Genomic DNA, 14,832 nt, shown 5'->3' on the forward strand with positions numbered 1-14,832 from the left:
GTTGATGGTCTCTCGTGTATTCCAAACTTTCTTGAGAGGAAACCACTACCCAAGTTTTTCTAAACAAATGATACCTCAGATCTCATTGCAATTTCTAGAATATTCCCTGCAAAAACAATAAGAATTGTGAATGCATCTACCATATTCAGTTTTTCTTTAGACTAACACATTATATAAAATTAATTAATTAAATTCCTGGGTCAACAAAATGTAATACAAAAATTATAATATCAATGTATTGTACATAAGCGACATAGTAAATAATATATGAACTATATTTATGAAAAATAACTCTAAATGGGAGTTTGAGGGCCTCTTGTCACAGCTACAAGAAGACAAGGTTTGAACTGACAAGGCATTTTTCTAATACATATATGTTTATAGAAAGCACTACCCAAGTTTAAAGAAAAATGGTCAAGAAAAATTAAGGATGCCATTTACTAGTATTATTACACATTGACATTTAAAATTTTGCCCTTTTAAAAGGAAGTGATCTTTTTATGGAGAAAGACTTTCATCACTAATAACTGTTAAGTTTATTTGAAAGAAAAGAAAACTTCCTTTTTCCTTTCTCTTTTTTTTGCTAAAGCTATAAGAAATGATGTTTTATTAAGTGGAATTTGAGTAATGTTTCTATAAAACATAAAACTTTTAATAATTCATTAATAACATACAGTTCAAAGAACTTACTCCTCCTTTATTTTTTTCTTTAACCAGGTAAATACCTGGCTCCCTATTAATAAATGCAACCATAGAAAATAAGGTAAGATTCAGGTCTAGAGATGCTAGTTTGGAGATACTGGCATGGAACTGAGCTCGACTAATAAGCAGTTACAGTGTGTTACTCACTCCAAGACACAGCCTCACAAGTGTGGGCTTCACATGGAATCCAGTAACTCTCCTCCGATCTTTAAGTGCAATTTAAAGAGGCACCACAAGATGACACACTTCTTTAGGAGAAACAAACTAGTTTTTCAGCTAAATGGAAAAATAAGTTATGAAAGAATTCCCTAAATATTAAGAAACAAAACATATTACTTTAAAAGAAGCCCTAATACCCTAATAAAATGACAACATAAGAGTTAAATTTTAAAAACACTTTTTTTTTTTTTGCTTTCCTAAGGCATTTTCTACTTTCTAAAAGCACTTCCTCCCAACTGACATTTCCCTAAAATTAAGGATTGTAAACCGATAAAATAAACTGACTTGAAGTATAATGCCTCTATACACCTGTGTGTTGAACTGCTGCCATCTGCTGGCTCCTGACAAAACCTCAAGGTCAGACAATTGTGTGGATTTCCTTTCTTGGGCCCTACAGCCACAGTAGTGTTTAGCACGGATTTAACAGGGTGGAAGTATTTGTAAACCAGCCACTCCAAAAGAATCTCTCTGCGATTTGTGCATGTGTGCCTCTGACTCAAAAAAAAAAAAAAAATTTATATATATATATATACACACACATATATATATATATCAGACAATAAAATGGGTATTAGAACAACTTTTCTGCTTAAATAAAAAGCCAACGCGTAACCAGTGGCCAACAATCTTCACCTGCCCCCAACACAGAAGTTCAAACAGGTCCGTTTCCTTTTTGCTGCTCAGAAAAATAGTAAGAAATAAGTGTGGCACTCTTCTGCACCGCAGGTGAACAGCTTCTCAAAACTTGGTCACTGGACCACAAGCAAAATCATATGAAGTCCTTGATAAAATGCAGATTCCCAGACCACAACCAAGCCTGACATACTGAATCTGAATCTTTAAGAACCATAACCTGAAATTAGCTATTATCAATTATTCCAAGTGATTCTGATGTGCAATACAGTTTGAAAACCAAAGACAAAAGCTGAATTAAGCAGAAAACAAACTAAAATAACCCCAGACAAATAAAATAAAAATAATAATAAAAATACCCTTCTAAAATTTGATTAAGGAAAAAGAGAAAAAACAGAGAAAGGAAAAACTGAAAGATAATCTTCAGAGCATAAAACATGCAAATTTACAGCAACAAATCTGAAAAGAATAAGAAGAAATGAACAATTTTCCCTAGCAAAAAAGTATATTATTAAATTACCAAAGAAACAGTTTGACTAAATCAATTACCACAGAATCAACTAGATAGGTAATTAGAAGACTATCACTGAAAAGGACAAAAGGATATATAATAAAATAGGTCCAAAGAGGATCTTTATTTAACATATAAGGAAAGGGTCATTCCAGTCCTAAACTGTTCCAATTCCAGAAATCTCTCCAATTCCTTTAAGGAAGTGAGCAAAACGTTAATGAAAATCTGACAGATATCACCAAAAACAAAATTAAAAAAATTATTAATTTGTGAAAATAAATACAAATATACTATACATATATAAAATATGTGTTAATCAACTTTATGTTATCAGTAAGGCTTCTGGTCAACAGTAAGCTATTAGTTAAGTTTTAGGGACTCAAAAGTTGTGCTTTTCTACTGCAAATTTTTGATTGTGCAATGGGGGGAAGGGTTTAGCACTAAGATTCCCAGTATTGTTCAAGGGTCAACTGTCAATTCACAGTCTGCTGTGAATTAATAAACTAGAAGAAACTTTATTTTGTATGCTGCAGCATTCCCAGTGCCTACGACAATGTGTAACATATAGTAGGTATTCAATAAATATTTTGAAGGTCAAGTGAAGAGTATAAATTAGACTATATGACTTAGTTAGGCTCTGTAAGTCAGTATTAAGAGAATTTCCAGATTTTAGATTTGTCTTCCCAATCAAACAAAACATAACAGAATCTAAAAAATATAAAAGTCCTTAAATTTAAAAAACACAGTTAAAATACAAATTATGCATATGCAGAGTATGGACATGTATAATCATGTATAGATAATACACTGCACATGTATGCATATAGGGCATTTTGCTCAAATGTACACACTACCCAAGTAGATAGTGCATATAGAGTGTACGTGTATATTGTGTCTTTAATGAGTCCATAGGTAAAGAGACTGAACTAAATAAGGAACTATAACTAGTTATTCTAAGATGTCCATAGAAGCCAGAGAATAGGTCAGAAAAAAGGGGTCAAAAACATTAGTCTTTGCCCTGATTCCACATCAAGTAAATTATCTTAATAAAATGACGGCATTTGATTTCCTGTGAAAACTTCCCAACGGGAGAAGAAAACTATATTGACCAGTCCACACTGCTTATAGTATTTCAAATGCTATCACTAAACTTTCATTCCACATTTCCAATCAATCTTGTGACTTAAAATGGTTTTAGTATTCTAAATCATGATTACCAACGAGTGAATTGATAAAACCAAGTGTCTGGCCCAAAACTGTGACCCTATCCACACCCGTCTCCCGGCCAACCATAGTTAGAACTAAAATGAATCAAACAATCTTTCTTTTTAACATTTCTCTTTGCTTAACACAGAATAACATGACTGTTCCTCCCCCCTTCAAAACCTGGCCTCTGCCCACCTTGCCATCCTCCTCTCCAACCATAGCCTGCATACTATTTAGGTCCTTCTACACATACTCGTGTTTCAGCAAATCAAGCTAGAGTACCTATAGTGCACACACATGCCTGTGTGGGAGTTTGCTGAATGTGCCTCTTAACTCAGGTGCAGACACAGCTGCCTCAAGCTGCATGGCAAACTAATTGATTCTTCAAAATTCTGTTAAGGGGCGTGACATCTCTTCTGAAACTTCTCTGAACACTTCATCTTTCCATATTTCTCATTTCCTTCTCCATACTATGTCTGCATCCTGTCCCTACTTCCACTGTTACATGTTATCAATTTATTTGTATATGTGGCTACAAAGCACATAACAGCATTCAATAAATGTTTGCTGAAGAAAAATAAGTATTTATTATTCACTAAAATTATTTATCTCAATAAACCAAAGACTCATACCTGAGCCTGAAGAAGAAATAATAAGAGAAAAATCCTATCAAGAAACCAAGCCTCGGTAGCTCAGTTGGTTAAGTGGCCAGCTCTTGATTTCCGCTCAGGTCATGATCTCAGGGTCCTAGGATCAGGCCCTGTTTAGGGCTCTGTGCTCAGCAGGCAGTCGCTTGAGGATTCTTTCTCCCTCTGCCCCTCCCCCCCCCACACGTGCTCGCTCTCTTTCAAATAAATAAATAAATCTAAAAAAAAGAGAGAAAGAATGCGAAAAAGAATGCAAAGCCAAGGGGCGCCTGGGTGGCTCAGTCGTTAAGCATCTGCTTTCGGCTCAGGTCATGATCCCAGGGTCCTGGGATCGAGCCCCACGTCAGGTTCCCTGCTCGGCAGGGGGCCTGCTTCTCCCTCTCCCACTCCCCACTGCTTGCATTCCTGCTCTCACTGTCTCTGTCAAAAAAATAGATAAAATCTTAAAAAAAAAAAAAAAAGAATGCAAAGCCAACTCCAAAGGATAAGAACAAGCTTTAACCAGCTGTTATTATTTCTACAAACATACTGACCAAGCCTCCTGCTGGGTGGCAGGATTATAGAAATATAAGAAAAACCCAGGGCGTAGACTAAGGGTTGGCAAGCTCTAGTCAATGACCTAAATCTGGGCAATGTCATTTTCAAAAATAAAGTTTTATTGGAATTCAGTCACATTCATTTACATATTGTCTAATGCTGTTTTCATACCACTGTAGCAAAACCGAGTAGTTGTGACATAAGACTGTCTAGCCTGCAAACCCTAAAATATTAATTATCTGGCCCTGTGCAGGAAAGGTCTGCCAACCCCTGGTCTAGAAGGAATTCAAAGTCCACACAGAGCTGAATATTGTTTGAATATTCCTGGAGGCGCAAAGGGAGGATGTCAGGGAAAACTTAATAGATGAGATGGTTTGCTGGGACTTAAGTAAAGACTGGGAAGCAACCTGACACAGAACTAAGGAAGAATGTTCGAGGTGGAGTTAATCACATGGGAAATGGGCTGAAGGCAACAGGATACAGAGCATATCTCGGGAACTGCAAGAGTTTGGTATTGTTTGGGTATAGTGAACAAAATGGTAAAACACAAGGTTGGAGAGAAGGGCACCATAAACTGCATATACCAAGATAAAGAGTTTGTATTTTAAAAATATATATCACGGGGCACCTGGGTGGCTCAGTTGGTTAGGTGTCCAACTCTTGGTTTCAGCTCAGGTCATGGTCTCAAGGTTGTGAGATCAAGCCCCACTTCTCTCTCTCTAAAATAAATAAATAAAATCTTTAAAATACATATATATGTGTGTGTGTGTATATATGTACACACACAACACTTTGTGCTTACACTTGCCAAAGAATCAAAAACAGACACAGAAAAAACAAACCACTTCTGGAAGGACACAGAGGAAACGAAAAGAATTTACAAGAAAACACAAATAAATGGGAAAATATTCCATTCTCATGGACTGGAAGAATCGATATTGTTAAAATGTCCATACTACCCAAAGCAATCTACAGATTCAATTCAATCTCTATTAAAACTCCAATGGCATTTTCACAGAAATACAACAATCCTCAAATTTGTATGGACCCACAAAAGACCCCAAAAAGCTAAATCCCAATCTTGAGAAAGAAGAACAAAGCTGGAAGCATCACGCTCCCTGATTTCAAACTACTTTACAAAACAATGGTCATCAAAACAGTATGAAATTCAAGACAATGGAACAAAATAGAACCCAGAAATCAAATCACACACATATGATCAACTGATTTACAACAAGGAGCCAAGAATATACAATAGGAAAAGGACAATCTCTTCAATAAACAGTATTGGGAAAACCTGACAGTCACATGAAAGAGAGTGAAACTAGACTACTATATATATATACACACACACACAATACAATATTTTATTTAGCCATAAAAAGGAATGAAATCCTGCCATTTGCAACAACATGGATGCACCTTGAGGGCATTAAGCTATGTGAAATAAGTCAGAGAAAGACAAATACCATATGATCTCACTTATATATCAAATTAAAAAAAAAATCAGATTGATGATTCTGTAGATGCAATGTAGAACTATGCTAGAAGGAGGGAGTAGTCAGGAAGCTATTATTATTCTACTTACTGTTTAAAGCAAATACACTAATAACATGAAGTAAAATACAGAACGAAAATAGCTTGAAGGATATAAGAGAAGTACAAGGAAATATATTATTGTAAAGTTTTTATAGTAAAATATTAAGTAGAGGAAGACTATGATAAGTTAAGGATGAATACTATAAACTCTATATTAACCATTAAAAAAATGATAATACAAACGGGTTTAGATAAAAGCCAAAAGAGAAAATTAAACGGAATTTTAAGAAAATTTGCTTAATCCAAAAACAGGTAGGAACAGAGAGCTAAAGAAAAAAAGAACAGACGGTACAAACTGAAAAGATAGCAAAATGGTAACATAATCCAACCATATCAGTAATTACATTAAATATAAATGTACTAAGCCCTTCAAATTAAAGGACAGATTGTCATGCCAGATACAAAACAAGACCCAACTACATGCTCTTTACAAGAGATGTACTTTAAAAATAACAACACTGTCATGTCAGGATGGCTGAGTGGTCTAAGGTGTCAGTCAGACTAAAAACAACATTGATAAACTGAAAGAAAAAGGATAGAAAAAGATGAATATTACTAATAAAAAAAAGCCAGCACAACTTTATTAGTATCAGAAGATTTCAAGACAAAAATCATTCCCAGAGTCTAGATATGAAGAGGGGCATTTCATAATGCTAAAAGGACAAATCCATAGCAGACAAAATGTTTGTGCCCCAATTAACACAATTAAAAATACAAAAAGCAAGAATCAAAAGGAAAAATAGACAAATCGAATGTTATAGTCAGTGTTAACACTTCACATTAGAAAAAGCAGACATGAACAGTTACATATATTATGGAAGTAGTATTGATCTATAAAACCCATTAGAGTAGTTGCTCATTGGTGGGAGTGGAGGAGAATACTTAAGTGTAACAGGAACAAAGGGAAAAATTAAAACTGAATTAAACAGAGCCTTATACAGATTAATGATAGGAATGATTCCATATATTAAAGATACATGTACCTCAATTCTCTGGACGCCAGATTAAAAATGAAAATTAAGAATCAAATTTATTGGAAAATCCTAATATTACAGATATTTTTCTTACCAGCATCACTGTTAAATTCATAACTCTTCCAAGGTTATCAATGTAGTAGACACTGTCTTGATACCATGAATCACAGTGTAGGTAATTATACATTCCAAAAGCATGCATGTGTTCCAGTGTATATTGATCATCTCGAAGTTTTACTTCTGCCACGGCTGAAATATAAGAAAAATAAACATACACATCACAAATTTGTCTCAGATTATTTCTTTCTGCAGAATGCTTACAAGGTGAAGAAACTGCAGAAAGCTAATCACAAAGGCCTTTGGGACAAATTCACTATATTATTCATTCTAAAACAATTTCTAGGCGCTGTGTATAGAGGATAAACAGTAAGTAAAATTGAATGATTCCTGACAGTAGTCATAAGAGAGGGCTTTTCATGCCATTACCATCTCTTCTTCTAGGCACCTATTCCTTGTAATTATAAATAAAAAGAACAGGGAAATTCTAAAATTGAAGATCTCCTGTCTTTTGGGCAAATATTAAGTATTTTATAGGGAATTTTTATAGTTTTTAAAATGCTTTTACCTCTATTATATCTCATTCCTTTTTTAACACACATTAAGAAATAAAGATAATGTTTTTATTTCATTATACAATTATGGAAACAAATATAAGCACAAATGGTGATTTCTCCAATGTTTTATCACATCTTTCCCAAGGGTACAGAACAAAATATTCTACCTGTAATAGAAACAAGGTTTCCTAGTTAAAGAACAGTGTTTTCCACTAGGGCATTAGCGATTTCCATAATTTTATTTTTACTTTTTTCCACCTTTATCGTGATGTAATTGACATATAACACTGTATAAGTTTAAGGTGTACAATATAATGACTTGATATATGAACATATTGTGAAATGATTACCACAGTAAGTTACTGAACACATCCATCACCTCACAGTTTTTTTTGTGATGAGAACTTTTAAGATCTACTCTCTTAGCTACTTCCATAATTTTTTTTTAAAGATTTCATTTATTTATTTGACAGAGCACGCGAGCGCATGCACAAGTAGGCAGAGCAGCAGGCAGAGGGAGAGGGAGAAGCAGGCTCCCCGCTGAGCAGGGAGCCCGATGTGGGGCTTGATCCCAGGACCCTGGGATCATGACCTGAGCCGAAGGCAGGCACTCAACTGACTGAGCCACAAGGCGCACCTACTTCCATAATTTTAATCTATTAAATGTGATCTCTGCTTCCTCTCTTTCTTCCCTCATATGCAGATAAGAACACTTATAGCTCAGGGCTGGCCTTGACTTAGAATTAATTTCTGCTCTGACAGGAAATATATAAGTAAACTACGCTGGGCCTATACCTTACCTTAATATAAAACTCAACTTACTGTAAATAAAAAATTTAAAAATAAAAACAAAAACTCAACTTACCATATTCTAATTGCAATTTTTTTTTTTCCATAGTGTTCATTGGTTCCTATTTCTATTACCTGCCTTGAGTTCTGGCTGACTTATATTCATTTACTGATTTATTCAGCAATATTTTAATAAGCACCATTGATACAATGATGAGCAAAAAGCACAGAATCTACCTTCTTAGCACTTATGATTCAGTGAGGAAACGGACATTAGTCAAATAATCACATAGGTAAATACATAATGAAAACTGTAATAAATGTTGGGAAGAAAAATTACCGGGTACCATGAGAACAAATAACACTGGGCACTGATCTATGGAGTAGGGGAACTGATGAAAGCTTTCAGAAATACAAGCCAAGCTAGAAAGGATAAAGTTAATTTATGAAGAAATATATCTATATGTGCGTGCGTGCGCGCACGCACACACACACACACGCAGAAGGAAAAGCAGGCAAAGCAGGAGGTAAAACTTGTGTTCAAAGAACCAAAAGAAGGCCAAACTGGCTGAAATACAAAGCACGATGGAGATCTGTACAAGAAAAGGCTACAGATAAACAAAGCTAGAGAACTGGGCAGGAGTTGGATCATGAAAGGCCTTGTCTTTATCAATAAAGTTAACGTAGTTCATTTAAGTTTTTAAGTAGGAGAGTAAAGTTCAGATTTGAATTTATAAAAGATTACTTATAACTACAATATGTAAAACGGACTGAAGCAAAGTAAGGTAAAATCCAGTGTAAATATTAATAAAATGAAACCTCACTAAAAATACAGTGGAGAAGCTAGCAGGGGGAACCCAACCATTCAACATCAATTACAGGAAGTACTGTTAATTACAGACCCCAACAGCAGAATATTCAATAGGAAAGAATCACCAATTACAGGCCCCAAAAGGGAAAAGATGTACACTGCATCTCCTACAAAAAATGGCACTACCCCTGCAACTCAGTTAATGAGAAATCAACATTACCCTGTACTCTAGCTTTTCAGTGGACTTTCATTCAAAACAGCCCCTCTCAACTTCCTCCTTCTTCTCCATAAAATAACTTCCCTCTCCTTTGTTTGCTGAGCTTGCCTATGGTTTTGCTGTAGCTTGCATGTCCCGAATTGCAATTCTCTAATATTCCCAAATAAATCCATTGTTGACAAAATAACTCGGCTGTTTTATTTTTATGGTTAACACCAGGAAGATCCATTAGAAAGTTATTGCAGTCATCTTCGTAAAGGATGACTGACTGAAGTTTGGAGGCATTTCAGGGGTAAAACCGTTACTTTATCATGGATCTGATGAAGGTTGAGGAAACTGCTATTTATAATTCAAGGAAGTATTTATTTTACAAGGAACACTTAGAATTACATATTCCACTGATTAGGAGGGAAACAATCAATTCTTGGTTTTCTAGCACCACAGTGTGGATGAAACTCAATACTGCAAAAAATGTGCAAGGTAATATAATGGCCCAAATAATAATAATGATATGACAAATACATTTTCTTCATATTTGTGCCAAAGACCCTGAGCAATCCCAAACAAGCCAGAGACTTCTTAGCCCTCTGCCTTATTATAATAACTCATCTGTGAACATTAGGGTTCTGGAAAACCATTATTGGGTGACTATAATACAGCCTAAGTCTTCTGTTATTGCCTTTGGACAAGATAATTTACTAAGTTATTAGGACACAGAAATGAGCATAAGGTATATTACATACTTAATAATTTGTAAAAGCTTGTTAGTGTATAGAAAAAGCTGCATCTCTGTCCTCAAATGAGAAAGGAAAAGTTATCATTGCATTTTTCATGTAAACCATCTTGAGTTTATAAAAGGAGAAGCAAAACAACTGAAAGGAAAAAGCAGTGTCCACAATGTAACAAACTTAATCACTGGCAGCCTCTTTCATAGAACCTCCTAAGAAAGGAGGAGGAGTGGGCGCCTGGGTGGCTCAGTTGGTTAAGCGACTGCCTTCGGCTCAGGTCATGATCCTGGAGTCCCTGAATCGAGTCCCGCATCGGGCTCCCTGCTCAGCAGGGAGTCTGCTTCTCCCTCTGACCCTCCCCCCTCTCATGTGCTCTCTAAAAAAAAAAAAAAAAGAAAAAAAGAAAGGAGGAGGAGAGTAAGGAGTCTCAAATCTCTGCTGGGATCTTGGAAATGGTGGAAGAAGGTGAACCTCTTTAAAAGAAGGCTAAGAGGCCAGAGTAGTAAATATTTTATTATTTAATATTATCTTGCATTGGAAATAAAAGAGCTTTGCTAAAAAAATCCTTCTCTTTTTAGTCTTTTAAAAAGAACTCAGGGCCCGACAAGAAGAAAATCTCCCTTAATTTTTACCTAGATTTCTCATAAAACATGTTATGAAACCTCAAAAACCTATAGTTTCTCATTCACAAATTATTTATTGAATGTCTACTACATGTACTGTGCCTGGCATGGGGCATACATTGGTAAATATAAAACAGACATGATCCTTGTAATAGTGTTAATAATGGTTACAATTACTGCTTCTTGTCCTTTCAAAATAGTATATACTGTTATGTTGAACCACATGAAATTGCCAATATTCAACTCTTTTGACACCAATTAAATATGATTCATTCTAATACCTATACAAGCAGAATACAGTTTTTAAAAAAAGCGGGCATAGAAACAAAGAACATTAAAACGTTAACTTACAAACGCCACCTCTTAGACTATTTATCTTCTAATCATACCCAATAAATTAAGTCTTTTCGCCTAGTTACTGAGTTTGCTATTTGTGTATAAAGATGTAAAAAAAAGTACAGTAACCCCCTGCCCCCTTATCTGCAAGGGATATATCCTAAGATCCCCAGCAGATGCCTGAAACCAAAGATATTACTAAGCCCTATATATACTTTTCTTCTTATACATACATACATACCAATAATTAGGTTTAATTTCGAAATTAGGCCTAGTAAGAAATTAACAATAATAATAAAATAGAACAATTATGGCAATAACCTGTCATAAAAGTTACATGAATGTGGACTCTCTCTCAAATATTGTATTCACCCTTCTTCTGGTGATGCTGTGAGATGATAAAATGCCTATGTGATGAGATAAAGTGAGGGGAATGACATAGGCATTGTGATGTAGTGTTAGACTACTACTGATCTTCTGACAATAAATACATCAGGAGGACGATCACCTGCTTCTGCACCACAGGTGACATGGGTAACTAAAACTGCAGACAGTGAAACTAAAACTGTGGATAAGATGTAACTACTGTGCAAGTCCATGTTATGAATTCTGAAGTAAGATTTATGGAATATAAGAACTAGAACTCAGAGCACTGCTCCCACTAACCTATTTTATATAATGCTTCTGCACAAATTAACATAGTCATCTACCCCTCTTGCCCATATTTTCTACCCCAAGAGCAGATATGAATTTTACAGTAAACTCTACATAAATTCAATGGGTACATAGCTCTTTTCTCCCTTTACTCCAACTATAGCCTAAATCTTCACCAGCTTTTACTCTCCCTCCACTGAAGAAGAGTCCAGAGACCACATACATTAGAAAAAAGCATGAGCTTTGACACTGTCAAGCAGTTTAAGTTACTAGCCTTTCTACCCTATCTCCTCATCTGTAATGAAATTTAATTTATACTTGTCCTGTAAAATTATTGACAAGCGTAACCTTAAACCATGTAAAGTATTTGCTATATGACACGTAAGAAGAAAAAGAAGTGTTGATTTCCCTGTTTCTCTTCTCCTGTCCAAGGTTAATTGTCACATAGTTCTTTATTATTCCATTCTCTTCTACCTCTTCTAGAATAAGAGGCAAGTATTGGGCACTCACACAAGGCTGGGAACTATGACTGTTCCCAACAGGTAGAATGGAGAAAACGCCTAATTCACGGGATAATGGGTAGAGTACACAGAAAACTTTTGTCTCAGTAGTACAGAATATTAGCCCTAAACTGAACACTGCTCCAGACCAGCCTAACAAATCATAAAACACTAAATGAAATTAGTCTGTTTCCAGTAACTCAGTTGCATCCCAGAATAAAGTTGACGAAATTTGTAAGAATACAAATCTATCCTCTAGCCAACAACGTAAAATTCACAATTTCTAGCATCCAGTCAAATATTACTACACACGCAAAGAGGGAAAAAAACCAAAACCCATAATGAAGAGAATAATCAATCAAGAGCTCAACATAACTGACAGAGAAGTTATAACTAGCAGAACAGAACACTGAAAGTTATTAAAGTATATTCCTATGTTCAAAACAACAGACATGAAAAATGTAAAAAAGATGAAAACTATACCCATGACGAAAAATACAAGTAATGGGATTAATAACAGGTTAGACATTGCAAAAGAAAAGATTAGTGAAGGTAAAGGCACGAAAATAGAAATTATCCAAAATAAAACACAGGAAAAAAGAACAGAAAAACACATACAAATCAAGAGCACTGATGAGCTGGGATCAATTTCCAGCAATCTAAAAATGGGCAACTGGATTCCTCAAAAAAAAAAAAAGGAAAGAAATAATGCCTGAACACTTTCCAAATTTGAAAACTATAAACCCAAGGATCTAGATAGACCAACAAACAAAGCACAAAACTCATGAAGAAAACCACCCCAAGGCACAACATAATCAAACTGCTCAAAACCAATGTAAAAGAGAAAAAAGACATGTCATGTATAAAAGAATAAAGATTGGAAAACACCAGATTACCATCAGAAACAAAAGCGAGAAGACAGTGGGGCAACATCTTTAAAATACAGTTGACCTTAGAACGACACATGGTTAGGAGCACTGACTGGTACACATTAAAAAATCCACCTATATCTTTTGACTCTCCATAAACTAAACTACTAATAGCCTACTGTTGACCAGAAATCTCACCAATAACACAATTAACACATATTCTGTATATGTATTATATACCGTGTTCTTACAATAAAATAAGATAGAAAAAAGAAAGTGCTATTAAGATAATCATAAAGAAGAGAAAACACATTTATGGTCTGTACTATATTTATTGAAAAAATCCAAATATAAGTGGACCTGCATATTTCAAACCCACATTATTCAAGGATCAAATGTATTAAAAAAAGAAAAGGTATCAATCTAGAATTCTACATGTGACAAAAATGTTTTTTGAAAACACAAATATAACAGCATAAAGGCCAGGAGGAAAGAAACAGAAGTATACTATTGTAGAGTCTTACATTACAAGTTAAGTAGTGTAACATTATTTGAATGTATCATGTAATAAGTTAAAGATGTATACCCCAAAGCAACTAGTGAAATAACAAAGAGCTATAGCTAATAAACCAAAAAATGTGATAAAAATGATTTCATAAGAAAATACTCAATCCAAAAGAATGTAAAAAAAAAAATGGAAATATGAAAAAAAAAAGAAAATTTTGTCTTCCCAAAGACTAGAGAGGACAAACAAGATGAAAGACCCAAACTAACAAAATCAATAATCACATCAAATGTAAACAGTCTAATTAAAAGGTAGAGATTGTCAAGTTGAATAAAAAAGCAAGACTCAACTATTTCTGCCAACAAGAAATACATGTTAAATACTAAAACACAAACAGGTTAAAGGTTAAAAGATGGAAATAAATAAATACACACACTATGATAACATTTAGCAAAAGAAAGCCTGAGTGACTATTTTAGTATCAGACAGATTTCAGCGCAAAGAATATCACCAAGAATAAAGGCTACTTTTTAATGACAAAGGTGTCAATTTATTAAGAGGACATAATAGTACTTACGCAACATAACAGAGCTTTATTTTTTTAAAGATTTTATTTATTTATTTATTTGAAAGAGAGAGAGAGCACGTGTGAGAGAACAAGTGGGGTGAGGGGCAAGGGAGAAGCAGGCTCTCTGCTGAGCAAGGAGCATGATATGGGGTTAGATGCTGGAACTTGGGGATCATGACCTGAGCCGAAGGCAGACGCTTAACCGACTGAGCTACCCAGGCACCCCCATAACAGAGCTTTAAAATATATGAAGCAAAAACTGACAGAACTGCAAGGAAAAAGAGAAAAATCCACAATGGAAGAGATTTCAATATCCTTCTCCCACACAAGCATGAACTAAAAGTAATTATGCTGAGTAAAAGCGAGACAAAAAAGAGTACATACTGTATAATTCCATGTATATAAAACTCCAGGAAATGCAAACTAATTTATCGTGACAGAAAGCACAGCAGTAGTTGCTTAGGGACTGAAGTGGGTACGTGGAGGAACAGAGGGCTAGTTACAAAGGGCACAGGAAGTTTTGAGGACAATAACTAAGTTTAATTATCTTGATTATGGTGAGAACTTCATGAGTGTGCATATATGTCAAA

The 14,832-nt window shown here is 34.9% G+C and overlaps 1 protein-coding gene across 1 annotated transcript in view; it reads right to left on the reverse strand.

Annotated features, from left to right (window-relative positions):
• The window catches only part of NUDCD1 (NudC domain containing 1), a 73,198-nt gene that overhangs the window by 53,786 nt on the left and 4,580 nt on the right, over positions 1–14,832 (reverse strand). The window contains exon 2 of the mRNA XM_021688365.1: positions 7,123–7,277. Within this exon, the coding sequence (XP_021544040.1) occupies positions 7,123–7,277 (155 nt within the window). The remainder of the gene's footprint in view (positions 1–7,122; positions 7,278–14,832) is intronic.

This window comes from Neomonachus schauinslandi, chromosome 4 (assembly GCF_002201575.2).
Source record: "Neomonachus schauinslandi chromosome 4, ASM220157v2, whole genome shotgun sequence".
Lineage (NCBI taxonomy): Eukaryota > Metazoa > Chordata > Mammalia > Carnivora > Phocidae > Neomonachus > Neomonachus schauinslandi.